At 44.5% G+C, this 14,957-nt stretch overlaps 2 protein-coding genes across 9 annotated transcripts in view; one reads left to right on the forward strand and one right to left on the reverse strand.

Annotated features, from left to right (window-relative positions):
• LOC108230043 (serine/threonine-protein kinase WNK1) overlaps positions 1 to 9,099 on the forward strand; it is a 27,333-nt gene extending 18,234 nt beyond the window's left edge. For all 5 annotated transcript variants that reach the window (XM_017405863.3, XM_017405862.3, XM_017405865.3 and 2 more), the window contains 16 exons: positions 235 to 357; positions 1,551 to 1,624; positions 1,722 to 1,884; positions 1,966 to 2,082; positions 2,367 to 2,480; positions 2,588 to 2,633; positions 2,731 to 2,874; positions 2,962 to 3,887; positions 3,979 to 4,053; positions 4,466 to 4,573; positions 4,660 to 4,966; positions 5,388 to 5,565; positions 5,655 to 5,845; positions 5,953 to 6,093; positions 6,182 to 6,411; positions 6,523 to 9,099. In XM_017405863.3, the coding sequence (XP_017261352.1) occupies positions 235 to 357; positions 1,551 to 1,624; positions 1,722 to 1,884; positions 1,966 to 2,082; positions 2,367 to 2,480; positions 2,588 to 2,633; positions 2,731 to 2,874; positions 2,962 to 3,887; positions 3,979 to 4,053; positions 4,466 to 4,573; positions 4,660 to 4,966; positions 5,388 to 5,565; positions 5,655 to 5,845; positions 5,953 to 6,093; positions 6,182 to 6,411; positions 6,523 to 6,909 (3,324 nt within the window). In that variant the 3' untranslated portion in view covers positions 6,910 to 9,099. The remainder of the gene's footprint in view (positions 1 to 234; positions 358 to 1,550; positions 1,625 to 1,721; positions 1,885 to 1,965; positions 2,083 to 2,366; positions 2,481 to 2,587; positions 2,634 to 2,730; positions 2,875 to 2,961; positions 3,888 to 3,978; positions 4,054 to 4,465; positions 4,574 to 4,659; positions 4,967 to 5,387; positions 5,566 to 5,654; positions 5,846 to 5,952; positions 6,094 to 6,181; positions 6,412 to 6,522) is intronic.
• Positions 8,344 to 14,957, reverse strand: part of rad52 (RAD52 homolog, DNA repair protein) — an 8,814-nt gene continuing 2,200 nt past the window's right edge. For 3 of the 4 annotated variants that reach the window (XM_037978360.1, XM_037978359.1, XM_037978358.1), the window contains exons 2-12: positions 13,058 to 13,121; positions 12,272 to 12,373; positions 12,085 to 12,178; positions 11,831 to 11,898; positions 11,606 to 11,724; positions 11,447 to 11,522; positions 11,162 to 11,361; positions 10,865 to 11,058; positions 10,198 to 10,275; positions 9,932 to 10,132; positions 8,344 to 9,854 (exon numbers count right to left, since the gene is read on the reverse strand). In XM_037978360.1, coding sequence (XP_037834288.1) covers positions 9,793 to 9,854; positions 9,932 to 10,132; positions 10,198 to 10,275; positions 10,865 to 11,058; positions 11,162 to 11,361; positions 11,447 to 11,522; positions 11,606 to 11,724; positions 11,831 to 11,898; positions 12,085 to 12,178; positions 12,272 to 12,373; positions 13,058 to 13,108 — 1,245 coding nt within the window. In that variant the 5' untranslated portion in view covers positions 13,109 to 13,121 and the 3' untranslated portion in view covers positions 8,344 to 9,792. Of the gene's footprint in view, positions 9,855 to 9,931; positions 10,133 to 10,197; positions 10,276 to 10,864; positions 11,059 to 11,161; positions 11,362 to 11,446; positions 11,523 to 11,605; positions 11,725 to 11,830; positions 11,899 to 12,084; positions 12,179 to 12,271; positions 12,374 to 13,057; positions 13,122 to 13,352; positions 14,925 to 14,957 lie in introns of those variants that run through there. The other variant, XM_017405867.3, reaches the window with a different exon arrangement.

Consider the following 14,957-nt stretch of genomic DNA (forward strand, 5'->3'; position numbering starts at 1 on the left):
GTTTTTTGCTGAGGATAGCATTGCCACTGCAGTTTCAAATAGAGGAGCTCTGATTTTTGATGCAGCGTTGTCCAACAGGTAAATGCATGTTGACTCAAGAGGAGCAGCTAAGGAACTTTCCTACAGATGTGCTGTAGATTAGAAGGAACCCAGGCTCTCACAAAGTGACCAGTATTACTACATTCTTCTGTTTGAGTCTCAACTATTGCCTCATGGTGCTTTTTATTCTTGTAGATTCCCTCTCAGCAAGTCGTGATGCCCCAACCCTCTCAGCCGCCTGTCCCGCAGCAGCAGCAGCAGCCGGCAGACAGCAGCACTTCACAGCCGCCGGCTCAGCCTGGAGCTCAGCAGCTGCAGGTACACTCCTCCTGCCAGTAATCTACATTCAAATTGTTTGTTAATGTTTAACATAAATTCTGTCATACATTGATTTTTTTTTTTTTAAGCATAAGACCAATACCAGGAAAGCTGAATAACAGCTCGTGTTGTTACAAAGAATCCACATGTAGACATTCAGTTCAGCCCTTCTTATCTACAAGAACTAAAAGATATCTGCTTGTTTGACTAATGGCTCAGCACCAAGTGCTCCAGAACAAATCTCAGATGTTCTTCGTCTGTTCCCTAAGTTGTCAGCTGTTTAGATGGCAAACAGGAAACCTATTTATGATTTACTGACTGGTCATCATGTTTTTGCTGACCAGTGTATGTGCCTTTAACTCATAATTCTTTCCACTTTGCTTAACCTTAATGTCATGCTGTCCACATCTATTTTGACTTTTCTTTTATTTCCTGAACATACAACGTTCTTTTCTCTGTCTGTCTTCTTTTTTTTCTTTTGCCCGTTTCCTCTGCACGCTGCTTTTTTCTTGCATGACTCTTAGTCTTGGGCCAATGATCCAAGTCCTCCTATCATGTCTCCGCCAATCAACGCAGAGCACCTATACTTCCTCTATCAGGCCTCGTGCCTCTCTGTTCTGCAGGTACTCCACAGAGCACAAGAAAAGTCATGTGGGTGGTAGTATGTCAGGTTGTTTCCCTCCTCCTCGCATAGTTCCTGTTCCTAGAAGTATGTGTGGTTGTTCTTTAAGAAAACATTGATAGGGAGCACATTTTACATTTATGTTAACTGTTTGTGATTTACATTAGAATATTAGGCCTCCATATTGTAGATGTAGCATATTACTACAATTACATACAAGGCTAGAGGTCAAATTTATAGAATAATAGAAATATATAGGCTTAACGATTTCCATATGACCAAGAGCTGAATTCTCCCAGCAGTATTAAAGCTCTGTCCTACAGCTGAATAATGGCGTCTCTCTTCCATTCAGTCGCAGCGCCACCTGGTGGTTCATACAGATAAAATGTTGATTTACTGTAAAACCTTTATTATGAATGAGATGAAACGATATAAGGAGTTTCACCCCCTTGTGTCAGTTCCCATTTCATTTTATTGGTTCCTGCATGCAAATAATTACATTTCAGCTGGTCAGATCTTGATTTAAGATGAGGTTCCCAGTTGTTAGGGGTGTTTTTTGTGTTTGTTTCAGGGTTCTGTGACCATTCCAGCCCCAGCGGAGCAGCCGGCGGGGCCTTCTGCCCTGGCACTACCGTCTGCAGAAAGGTGAGATGGTTCTTATTGTTGCTTTTCAAAGATTAGCCTTCAACGAACTCGCCCCAAATACTCACCCTATCTGTGTTTTGTTTTGTTTTTTTCCCAGCTGCCTGTCAGATGCAGCTTCGGGTCTTAGTGACGGTAATGAAGGAAATTCCACCTCCGGGGGTCGTCATGAGGGGCGCTCAATGAAGCGCTATCAGCGACGATCTGTTCGCAGCCGCTCTCGCCACGACAAGACCACAAGAGCCAAGCTAAATGTTCTCAGTGTATGTATTTAGTCTTGTGTTTCCCAGTAAGTCTGCTCTGGCCGTTCTCTTTGAACAGCTTTAACCTGAACCTTTTTGCAGATTTCTAATGTGGGAGACAGAGTCGCAGAGTGCCAGCTGGAAACGCACAACAGGAAGATGGTCACCTTCAAATTTGATCTTGATGGCGATAACCCAGAGGAGATTGCACAGATTATGGTAATGATGTTTGCCTTTTTTCCTGTTTTTTGCTAAATGTCCTGTCATACACACTAAACTTATTGTCTGTATATGTGTTGCAAATGTTCAAACTACCTTCACCATAATCCTTCTAAAATGGCAACAAATGCCGCTGAGTGAAGGGCACTTACAAGTGATGTTGCTGATCTTGCTCTTATTTGCTCCCTCAACCAATAATAGAGACCACAGATAATGAGAAAGTGTTTTTTTCAGTATGTGTAGTGCCAGTTATAGTTTCTAAACTCGTTTTGCTTTTTGTTTAGGTTCAAAGTGAGTTCATCTTGGAGAGTGAGCGAGAGTCTTTCATTGATCAGGTCAGGGAGGTCATCGAAATGGCTGATGAGAAAGGAGGGGGGATGAAGGAGGGCTTCCCCCAGGTATTTCTTTACAATTCATCACCACATTTATGACATTATAAGGATTTTTTTTATCCTTGCCTCCTAAGACTGAAGATGTTTCTGTCTACATTTTTTCCTCTTTCCAGATTAGTGATCAACAACAGCCTGAGCTGACTGTTCCCATGGTGCCAGGTGAACAAACTAAAGCAAATTAAAGTTCTAGACGGTGTTCAATTTTCACTCGCTTTTAATTTGTTTTGAGTGACGCCCAATCTGTTTATTTCTCCAGGCATTTCCCCCAGCACTACGTCTCAGGTGGTTCATTCAGCAGGACGGAGGTTCATTGTCAGCCCGGTCCCAGAGTCTCGTCTCAGAGAGCAGTTCTTTGGAGCCTCTTCTGCCAACACGTCCGTTGCGGATGAGCCTGTGCCTGGTACGAGAGAAGCTTGCTTTCAAACTTGTCTTGTCAAGATTACGATTTTTATACACACTTAACTAATTTTATCAACTTTTGCTGTAGCTCCTTTGGGTCTTTCTCTGTCTGCTCCATCTGGAAGTCTCCAGCAAGCTTTTAGTAAAGTCAGGCAGGCTCGTATAGACAGAAGCAGCACCCTCGACCCCGCCGCTACTGAGCAAGAGCCACCCTCTGCCCCGTCCACCGATGCTTGTCTAAACTCTATCAGTGTCCCATCCCCCCCAGAAGCTGTGGTTTCCACCACTAGCGCTGCTTTTCAACCTGTTCCAGTCGCATCCACGGCAACATCGTCACCGCCTCTTTCAGCTGGGAGGGTTTCACCTTCACCAGCTCCAGTTCAGTCCCACGCTGTAATCAGTGATCCTAGTCCACCACCTCAGACTTCACACGAAGCGGCTCACTCACAGGTTCCACCGTCTACCAGCATCCCGTCTTCGTCCTCCACGGTTTCCCCTCCATCAACACAGACTTCTGTTCCTGCAGGAGCTGGACCTCAGCCAAACACCACATCTGTCTCTTCTGCTACATCCAGCAGTGTTGGGACTGTTTCTGCTTCAGAGCAACAGCCCTTTAATAGCCCTGCGACATCTTCTCAGCCTATTAATTCATCTATCCATTCTCAGCCCCTGACTCCTGCTTCATTATCCAGTCAGTCCCAGATCCAGTCACAGCCCGGGGAGCCCGAGGGGGCTGAGGTCCAGTCCAAGTCAGCCGGCAGAGATGACATCCAAACCTTAGATATGAAGCTACGGTCGCTCTTTAAAGACCAGAGCACCTCCTCTGTGTCGATGGAACCCAGTCAGAACGCAGGCACATCCTCTCCTCCCCCTGGAACTTGCTCCCCTCCTCCTGGAACCACCATAGTGCCCCCATCTAATCTCCCTCTCACTTCTGGAGTCCAAGGTGTTCTGGGCTCCTCAACCACACCATCAGGACATGCCCAGACTCCTCCCTCTAAGACCCGGTCACAGGTCCGTGAACAGCGCAGCACCCGAAAATAAATCCACCATATTGTTGTGCTCAACAGTTGTGATATTATTGTACATATTTTATTGTTTTCAGACTTTACCGACTGATTTTGATCACACTGCTACACCACCCTCTGAAGGCTCATCTCCGTTTCCTGGACCGCATCAGGTGAGATCCATGTTCTCCTTGCTATTCTGCCTTTTCCAGAAAGAAATGTTCCTAATCTAATCATTTTCTCCCCAGAATGTGCATTAAGAACAAAAAAAAAAGAAAATGTTGGCATTTTAGAGGATGTTTTATGCTCATCAAGGTGATTGGAACAGTTCGTGACTGATGAATGTTTTATACAAAGTTTGTTCCTGAGCTGAAGTATTTCAGTAAACAGTTTTTACTACAGTATATGACTAATCCATACTTTTAGCCTTAAATTGACATCATTCAGCATTTCTGTGAAACATTGAGTAGGTGTTAAAGCAGAGTTACCCTGGCCCACTGGCTTGATTTATCGAGGTGGTTATTGGATGTATGGTGTGTTCAGAGGTCTGTTTTAATTGTCCTGGTTTTCTGTGTGAATCTACAGTCACAGCAGCTTCAGGGAAGTTTGGAAACCCAGTTGAGAAGAGCTCTAAGTCCAGAAACCATACAGGCAGGTGACGGTGCCCAGCCTCCAGCCACAGGTTTTACTCAAGTAAGTCATAAAGTGAGGTTCAGCCTTTTCTTTAAACTAAAGACAGCCAAACTTCCTAAAACCGCATCAATTTCCTTGTTGCTCAGGTTTCTGTTCCACCTGATGGCACGCCCAGCAGTGCTCCGGATCAGCCCAGCGTTGTCTCGTCTTCGTCACTCACACCGTCCTCCACTTCCTCCTCCTCTTCCACCTCATCCTCCTCTGCGCCCTCAAGTCCAGAAAATACACTCCACAGGTCCTCGCCCCTACCCAAAGAAGTCGGCGAACTTGACGGAGGCTCCTCTCTCCCTGCCGGTGGGACCACAAATATCGGACGCTTCCACGTGTCCAAGAGCAGCGTCGCTCCATCTGAGCCGTCCGCCAGCTCCAAAGTGGGACGATTTTTTGTCACAGGTGTGCAGAAGGTCCAAAACACATTAAAAGTGCGACGCTCTGATAAACTGATGTACAGCCTTTCTTTTAGAAACATCACTGGAAGCTCTTGCTTTCCAATACATTCAGTATCACTGTAAATTGTTGCTTAAAACTCTTATCTTTTTCTTTTTTTTTTTACTGTTGGTGTTGTAGCCAAACTCTCTGCACCATCTTTTAATTATAGATTTAGTCCTGCATGCATTATAAAGTCAGTTTTAAATATATCCTGCTACAAAGATGTCAGCATAAAGTACTGATGAGAGCATCTAGCCAGTAATCTGGTCTGAAATCAGTTTTTATTTGCATCACAGAGTAATTTCTTTTTTGTTGTTGCTTTTACTACCAAAGAATGCATATATTAAATCTTTCTAACGTAGTAATGGCATTTAATTTCCTGCAGTGGCTCTTGCTCCTGCACCAAGCTCCAGTCCATCACACAGCTGCAGTATACAAAACGGCCCCTCCTCCTCGACCTCTGACCCTCAGAATACGCACACCCATTACAGCAGCGACAACGACGACGACTCTGAAACTGAGGACGAAGCCCTGAAGAAGGAAATGAGTCGTCTCACAGAAAAGTGCGTCACGCCCTGATTTTTGTCTCGTCTTGCAGAAAAGGCCTCTTTTAGTTCGCACTGAAACCCTGTTTCTGTCCTTCCTCCCGCAGACACACGATGGAGATTCAGGCCCTGAAGGCTCGTCAGAATGACGAGATAGAGGCTCTGTACGTGCGGATGGGAAAACGCCCCCCTCCTTTGGTGTTTTCTCCTGCTGTGGCTATGGCTGGAGGTCGACGTAGGCTCAAAAGCAAAAGCCACAAATCTCGCAGCAGTGGGCAGCCCAGCCCCATACACTCAGGTTTGTGTGGGAACTGAATATCTTTAGTTCAATCCCGTGAGCGTCAGTGATAGGTTTGTTTTTTTTCTGTTTCTTTGATGCATTCTGATCCTGAATTTGCTCCTCAGCTGGGAGTCATGGATCGGAGTCCTCCCCAAAGCAAAGTTTGCCCTCTGCGGCCGACGCTTCGGAAGCAGCAGTAAGCAGCACATCCACGGAACAACTCACATCCTCTCCATCTTTGCCGAGCCTCAGTAGTTGCTCCATCGGTATGTTAAAGCTCCTTTTTTTTACGCATTTGACTCCTTTTCTTCGATGAATTTTCTTGTTCACGAATCTTCCATCTTGTGTTTCCAGGCTCAAGTGGAACCAGCTCCAGTAATGGATCGGCTTACTGTCAGAATGTCTCGACTTCTGCGTCCCAGGGGGCTGGACACACTCCTTCTGTCTCCCATGCTCAGAAGTCCAAGGGCACCTTTACCGACGACCTGCACAAACTAGTGGATAATTGGGCTAGAGATGCCATCAGTCTCTCCCAATGCAAGAAGGGGCCTAAAAGTGGAGCACCGGCAGCCATCGGACACGATGTAGGCATTCAGTATTTAAAAAAAAAAAAAAAAAAAACTGTCATAACTTTGCCCTATAGTGCAGAAAATACGGTAATATTCTTGTAGTAATCCTTCCTTCTGGTTTTACAGATTATCCCTTCAGGCAACATGGGCCGTAAATTTTCTGCCCCAGGCTTCCTCTGCCCGGCGCCCGCACCCTCCAACAGTACATCCACCACCAACGCTCATCTTCCCAACCCAGGCAATCCCACGGCCGCCCTGGGGCCTCGTAAAGGCTCTCTCGGCCCGGTTGCCCAGGGCTTTGGATACCCCTCCACCCCCTACAGTGCTACTCAGTGGGCGGGACCCACAGGCACGTGCCAGGTCAGCGTGCACAATACAACACAGCAGTCCCTGAAACAGTACCCGCCGCCCGCGACAGCCTCAGTGTCAATGCACCAGGGCTACCACATGGCGACAACACCAACCAACCAGATGTCAGCCGGCCACGGAGGAACCAACCCGAGGCCTACGTAGCCCAGTCCAGGTCCTCCTCCAGGCTGGGATGAAGAGCCATACAGGGCAGAGAAGTCAGACAGTCATTAATTGAGAACCACAGCCTCTCTTTACGTTTTGCTGGTTAGTTGGCTTTGTATTGTGCTTCTTTTTTTATTATTATTATTATTTCAACTTTTATCATTGTGTATTATTTCTGGTAAAGAGTTGAGCTGTGTGGTTTGAGCCCTCTCAGGTAGAATTGTCTGATAATTGGCAGAAGAGTGCAATATGTCCATCCGCAGCACAGACGTCCCACACTTATCCTGTCGTTAGCTGTGGAAACAAGCTGTGACGGGTTGGGGGGCAGGGGGGGTTGTGCCCTGTACTTGTATTGCACCAAAGGCAGAACCAAAAGCAGCCGAAGGTGTCTTCTGAAAGCAGACGTCGTTGTGTCATTCCATTCGAAAGGGGAGAAGATAAGGGGGGGGGGGGTTGTGGTTCACGCCCCTTTAACAGATCTGGACTTTAAAAACCAAGCCTGTCGGGTTTGCTCGACGGAACGCCGACCCGGTTGAGCGGCTCGAGGTCGAAAAGTTAAGTTGTTTCAGCTAGGAGAGAAAGGTAAGCGTGCAGGAAGTGAATCGAGAGCGGGACAGTTAGTTTGTCCAAGGCCGAGAGGCAAGGCGACGTGTAGCGTTAGGAGAGGAGAGATTTGGAAAGTTAGGCAGAAAGGACCGTAGGGTTGGCAGTATGAATAGATCCCAGTGTCGAAGTAAAACGCAATAATGGTGAAGTAGATAAACTGTCCCTTTGTAACTGTGGCCTTAATCCCCAAACACATGTAGACATTTGGCTTTGTACATAGATTTCCTCATTGAGTTATGATTCTGTATTTAACATATTTCTGTCTGTGAGAGTCTGATGTCCTTGTGATTTAAGTTTTTTTGTTTTTTATCATTCAGATTTACATATAAGCCAGTGGTTCTGCCACGTGTAAGAGCATTGTCCTGGTGTTGACCACCATTTTTGCAACTGACAAGATGACGCTGCTGAAATTCCCAAACTGAGTGTGGACAGGGTGTTAACTTTTGTCTTTTTTTTTGTTTTCCCTCTGAAATCGAAACATAAAACCACTTCACTTTGTGCTCAGCTGTGAGGTATGAACTGTGGAGTTTGCTCATCATATCCCACGAAATTAAACTTTTATTATTACTATTATTATTGGGAAAGTATTTAAAACAGATTTCAGTTCGATGGGGAGGTTCTCCCCACTTTTACGACTCGTGTAGAAAGTCTGCGTGAAGTCACGTCACACGAAATATTTCTACCCATGATTACATTTAACTGTGACCTCTGGCATCGCAGGTGTCTGGGGTTTTCTTTGTCTGTGGTCTGTTTTTGTAAGCATATATTTAATACGACAGACGATGTTCTTTATGGACCTGTATTCAGCCATCAGATTTTGATGTTGTCTCACTGTAATTATTATTAAAGGTTGTTAAACAACATGTAGTTAAAGAAATATAAAAAAAGTGCAATTGCAGGGTTGTTATTAATATCCTTCTCACGACCGCAGGAGTAATCCTGCCATTTATTAAGCTGTCCTATGACTGCCCTGCACCCATTTTTCTATTATTTTTGTTTTTGTATATATGCTAAAGTGAGGTAAATGCTTTCATAGTTCTCAGTCACTAGAGTTTGCCTGTGGTGACCCACTCGAAATGCACATGCACTCTGCAAACACGAGGAACACTTAGTGCCTTGCATCCTCACTAATAAGTTCCAGATCCATCTAGTCGTTCCGCTGGACAACCAGAAACCCAAACCGGTACGCTAAGTAAACGCCAGTTCAGAGCATGCAACACTGAACCAGACGCCAGGACTGCAGAACAAAGAGCACACCGGGTGACGTGGAAACCCGCTCTCCTCTCTACATTTACCTTCGTGTTGGTCGTGTAATCAGCTGTGTATTTATACGTTTGGCTCATGGGAACAAAGATTTTGCTGACATTTTGTTTTTTTGTTTTGTGGATTTATTATTAAACAAACTTCATAGACGCACATGTTCGAGTAGCGAGTGAGCTGTACAAAGGTTCGGAGGTCAGCCCGCTGACTCAGCTGTTGTCTCACCACCCTCCAGGAGTGCCATGCTACCGTCGTGACTCTTTTTGCCTGCTTGTAGATCGAATTATCTTCTCTAGAGAAAAAAAAATATGAATTACTGCAATGCAGAATATGCAATGTTTAAAGTTTTACAGGGAGTGAGGAGTATTGAAAACATTTGCATGCTGATGAGGTGTTGCCATCTTTGTTTTTGATATCAGAATAGGGTGTTTTTTTGTTGTTTTTGCTTTCCTGAGTATTGAAAGATGTTCAACTCTTTTCTTTTTTTAATATCATAGGCACAACTTCAGCATCAGATTATCAGCAAAGTTCTGCATGCTAGCTTCACCGGTGTTTAACCTTACGAATGACAACTACCCACTGTACAGCACAAAACCGCAAAAGTTAAGATCCGTACGCTATTCTACAATACCCAGCCGTCTCTGTACATTACTGTTTGAGGCCACTGACACAGTTACTCTTATTTCTGATCCCTCCTGACTTCCTGTGATTCTGTGTCTGTTTTGTGTATGTTTTTCACATTGTACAAAATGTAAAAAACAAATAAAAAATATCAAATACAGGACTTCTTGTCTCAGTTCTGCCATTGAAGGTTTTACTTTTCCCCTCAAACATTATTAGGAATGGAGCAACAAAGTTTAAAAAAATAAAAAAAGACATTTGAATTATTGCTGCAGCCACAACTTCTTAGTTTTATATTTGTAAAATAAGCATACAGAGCAGCAATATGAACTTAAGTTCATAAGTCTGTTCAAAATAAATAAACCTGCAGGTGGATTATAGAGAATAAAGTGAGACTCATGGGTCCAGTCGGCGTTTTTTCATGTGCTGTCCTTGTCTGTACGGACTGAAGGCTTCCCCTGAACATGAAGGACAGAAACAAAATTAAAACTCCGCCGTCAGCTCGCTCTCTCTGCGGCGGATGGCGGAACCTCACCGTGTCTCCCCGGGTGACGCGCTGCACCGTTCGCTGGGGCCTCCGGAGGTCTGCTGGAGGCCCCCTGAGGGGTCCTGCTGCGCGTCTGCATCTGGTGACTCCCAGGAGTGCCGGGCCGGATCCCCCTGGGAGGAGGTTCTCCCGCTGGACCGTCCAGATCCTCCATCCCGTCCAGAGAGAAATCCCAGAGCTCAGGATCGTCTGCGGAGAATCAGAAGTGAGGAAAAACGTCTCACCGACCGAACGTGGCGATTTAACGGCAGCACCTGTTAAATGTGCGTCCCTGCTGCTGACGTTCTGGTGTTCAGACGTGGCGTTGCTGATTGAGGGAACGCCGTCTTCACCTGAGGAGCAGAAACACAAGAAGGAAAACGAGCCACTCATATATATATATATATATATATATATATATATATATATATACATAAATAAGGTTATTAAAGCTGGAGCTCTCAGATCCTCAAACTAAAATCTAACCCCACTTCCTCTGACCTTTATTATCTGTTTCACTTCAACATTCTGCTCAATTTGTTTGTAAATGTCCTTTTTTTAAGTCAGCTGTTTTTAATTTTGCGTGCATGCATTTTATTGCAAAGCACCGATATAAATAAACTACTTAATTTATCAAAACTGTCAGCTGCATACGAAAAATTTTTACTTTTCTTTGATAAACACAAAATGGCTGAATACAGTGTAATTAAGCTTGTTTAAAGTTAATTTAAAAAACAATTGGGACTTCTTTTAAAGCATTTTACTGTTTTCTAATGTGAACAGAATTATTTTGTCATTCTACTGTATTAATGTCCAATAAAGGTTTTATTCTTCATAAGGGTTAGGTACAAAAACTGGCATAAAACTACATAAAATGTTAATCACAATTCTCTGCATGTCTAAAATGTAATCTAAGTTTAGAGTTTTCTGTGAAAGTTTTACCTCTGGTGGATCTTCGTCCAGCAGTGACCTCTGACCTCCCCTCAGACGCGACCTGCTCCTGGTTCTGCTGCAGCTTCCTTGCCTCCATCTCCCTCCTGAACTTCTCCTGAAGCTGCTGCTGTCGCATTTTTCTCAGCTGCTTGGGGTCCGTGTGTGCTTCAGACGCCACGGGGTCCGCAGGCTCCACGGCGGATCTTGGAGGAGGAGGAGGAGGAGGAGGAAAGCGGGCCGTGAGGGACGCAGGTTTTCTTGGGGCCGACGCGACCTGAGACCTGAGAGGCGTCTGAGCGCGTTTACCTGGAGCTGAGGTTCTCGCTCCTCCTGCTGGGAGTGTGGACTTCTGAGCGGCTGGGCGCCCGGGGCTCCGGCGGCACCCCGGCAGGTCCGGCTGTAGAAACAGGATTTTCATCTCGGGTCAGGCTGCAGAACCGGGCCTTCTCTACAGATGGCTGCCCCTCAGACCGTTTAGTCTGGGCCGGGTCCAGAGGAGGTGGAGGCTTTGTGTAGCAGAGGCATTAGAAGCATTAGTGGGTTCAGTTCATGACATTTATACAAATATACCATTTAAATGTTGCTTCTGACCCGTTTGGGGATCTTGTTGATGGCAAGGAGGTACTCTTTATCCAGTATGCAGTTTCCAAGGGCGTTACCGAAACATCTCCACGTGACAAAGTCATTTAAAAACATTAGATTTCCTGCAGAAGGCCGAGCAAAGCAACATGAAGCTGTAGACATCCTCACTTCAGCGCTCTCTTCATGCCGTCTGTGACCGCTTCCTTCCTCGCCTTTTCCAAAGACAGAGCTTTGGACCTCAGCCCCTCGCTGACTCCGTAGCCCACGTCTTCATGGAACGAGCCGTCCTGGAGGACAGACACGTGGGGGGAAAACAGCAGAAAATAGAAAAAAATACCCACAATTCATCGTAATGAGACCAGAAATGAACTGACAGACGAGTGTTTCACTGACCTTCAGCTGCACTTTAATGAAGGCACTGACTCCAACGTAAAACTTCCCGTTGATAAGGTCGACAAAGTCTGAAAATATCCAAACATAGTGAGTCTGACTTGGTGAGCTGTGTTGTTTTGTTTTAACTGCAAACCCTTTTAACTAAACCCACACTGGGCCTCAATTATAAAAATGATTATCTGTGCACAGTTTAATCTGTTTCCTTTACTATAATAAACAATAACCTCAGAGGATAAGGCAGTTTTGAGTCGTACCAACGTTCTGCTGGGAGATGGAGTGCGACCAGCCGTTGTACCCAAACATCTCGTTGGCCAGGGTGACGACCCGGTGACCTTCGATGTAACACACCTGTTTGGATTAAAGTCACAACTGAGATGCTCGGCTTCGAGGGGCAGAGTGCAGCTCGGGGTGCAAAGCGAAAAAGGAGGAACAAAGACTTGCTTTCTGTCCTCCGCCGGCCATCCTGGTGCTGATGTACTCGGGTCCCAGCCGCTGCTGCAGGGCTCGCTGCACCGCCTGGTACTCCTCCGCCGTGTAGGTGCGCTGGACAGAACCCGGCCTCCGTTAAGGCACGAACAACAACAGCAAGGGGACAAGACACAAAACGAACGCCACCCACAGACAGTGCGGGTTACCTTGTAGGGATCGCCATGCGGGTTCTCCCTGAAAACCAATCCTTGGTTTTAAAGTTACAGTCAGTGAGCGGTTTTGGCGACTGCGACCTCACCTGTCAGTTCTACAAAAATCTGCACCATTTCTGGCTTATTGTTTAGAGCTTTCTCCATGTGTCACACATTGGGTGTCTAACCAGCGTGTTCGCAGTTCGACTCTGAACACAGATCTCCAAAAGGAGAGACTTCCCTGATGCTAAGCACAACTAATCCTAAACAAAAAAGCAAAGACATCTGTCCTGCAGGGTTGACTTCAGAGAAGAAAACAAACACACCCCTCGCTTCGCAGGGAAAGGGGTAATAAATGCAGACGATATATTTATATGTGATTTGTTGCAGTCTGCTTCATCGTGCTTTAAAATGCAGGAAATTTGACTAAAACAGGTGAATAACCTGTGTGCACATTAATCTACTTTTCTCCTGCAAGCAGTCTGACACGTCTCTGAATAAACCAAGAACTTCCTCCATAACTTTAGGACCAAACAGCTGTGACCCGAGTTCATCCTGTTGACCTGAAAGCCACCTGAGGGGATGAGTTCGTCTGAGAGCCACTCACCTGTCCGAAACACCTGGACGGTGAGGGGACGCTCCTCTCCTCGCTGCTCATGACTCAAGTGGTCCTAAAAGCACACAGACGACATACAATATGACACAACCCCTGCAAATCCATGGAATCACCGTAAAAGGAACTTAAGGCTAAAATAAACCCTAAAAAATTACTCTTCTAAGAAGTTACAGAGTTATTTCAACACATAGGAAGGTAAAACTGGCTTCACTCTTCCCTAATGTTGCTTTAACCAGGCCTGGATTCCGCTATTAGATAAAGGGAAACACGTAAAATTCAAACCCACCACTTTAAAATTGTCAAAAATAATATTTAAGCTAAAAAAAAGAGCCAGGATATTTGGTAAATTTTCCCCCAACGAGACGAGCATTAGAACTTCCCGCTCGGACTACCGGAGGAGGAGGAGCCTCTTTCTGCTGCCTTCACTGACGACGGAAAACAAACAATCTACCCAACAGTCGATGAGTTCACAGGATAATCTTGGTAATTGCTAGCACATACGTTTTGATCACAGAGCGTGCGGCTATATTTTTATTCTAGTGTGTTTATAGCAATATAAATAAAAAAAAATCTATAAATTCGCAAAGGGTTAGATAAAGAAAGTTGCGACGTGAATCTGCATCGAATGGAAAATCCCGCACTTTTGATAGGACATTGAAGGGGATACAAAATGACTACAAAACAAACGAAGACAAAAAACAACAACAAAGCGTTTTTAATTAGTACAATACAAGCTTTATTGTATCTTTAGTCATCATTTTTACCTCATTGTACCATTCAGTGTCAAATTTGTGGTCATCTTATATCCCGGTTATGGTTTAGCTTGCATCTCTTAGACATTATTTGGGAGATTTGAGTAATTTTGTATGTTTTTTGTGGACATTTTGCATCTCTTTCTGGAAAAAAAACAACTTTTCATCATACTTTATATGCATTATTTTGGTATTTTTTAGGTCACTGTGATTTCTGCATCTCTTTGCACCCATTTTGTCACTCCCCGTGGTCATTTTAGTCCTCATAATCAATTTTGTGCCTAATTTTGTAACTAAACAGTGGTTATTCAGTAATTGCTCGTTTTGTTCCACATGCGGTATCCTTTCTGTGCCTCATTATGACAATTGTTTTGTGTGATAATTTGCTCAATACATCTTTTTTTATTTCTCCTAATGCATTTTGTTTCCTATGTGGATTGTTTTTACATTACATTCACAAAAGAAATATTATAAAACTAACTCTTTATCCTTTTAAAGCTCTTCAGAAATCTGTGCATTAAAAACAGTTTAGTGCATGTTGCCTGAAACAATAGTTATTTATGATTTTAACGGGTAAATCTCCATTTCGGCCTCTTTTATTTCTGCATAAACTCTTTTTATTACGATCCCTTTAAAGGCTTATAGTTCGAGGCAGGATAAACTGATTATTATTGTCAAACTGATTCATAGATTTGGAGGCAAATAAAAATGACACAAAGGCCGAGTCGATTCGGAGACGTTTGTGGCTGAAAACAATAAGAAATATCAGCTCAAACCAAGAATAATTATTGAATGGTGCGTATAAAAAGGGGCAGGATGAGCGACTCTGCTTGTTCAGCTGCCTGATCAGGTTCAGTGCAGATGCTGTGTGTTTATCGCCTCCTTTTTGTTTACAGAGCCATAAAGAAGAGTGAAAGTCTGTTGTGTTTCCTGCCCCTCGGTCTGCAGCCTTCATGCATTTCCTGCAGCATTGAGTTGATGTCAGGATCACTTCTGTCTCCATCAGCCTCTACATGACAGGCTTCTTTCAATCAGGAGAAAAAAATGCTGATCCAGAACTGATTCCTTGTTTTTCTATAATTTCATCTTCTGTTTTTTTTGTAATTGTGTGAATGCTTTTAAGCATTCACACCATTGTT

This window comes from Kryptolebias marmoratus, linkage group LG11 (genome assembly GCF_001649575.2).
Source record: "Kryptolebias marmoratus isolate JLee-2015 linkage group LG11, ASM164957v2, whole genome shotgun sequence".
Classification (NCBI taxonomy): domain Eukaryota; kingdom Metazoa; phylum Chordata; class Actinopteri; order Cyprinodontiformes; family Rivulidae; genus Kryptolebias; species Kryptolebias marmoratus.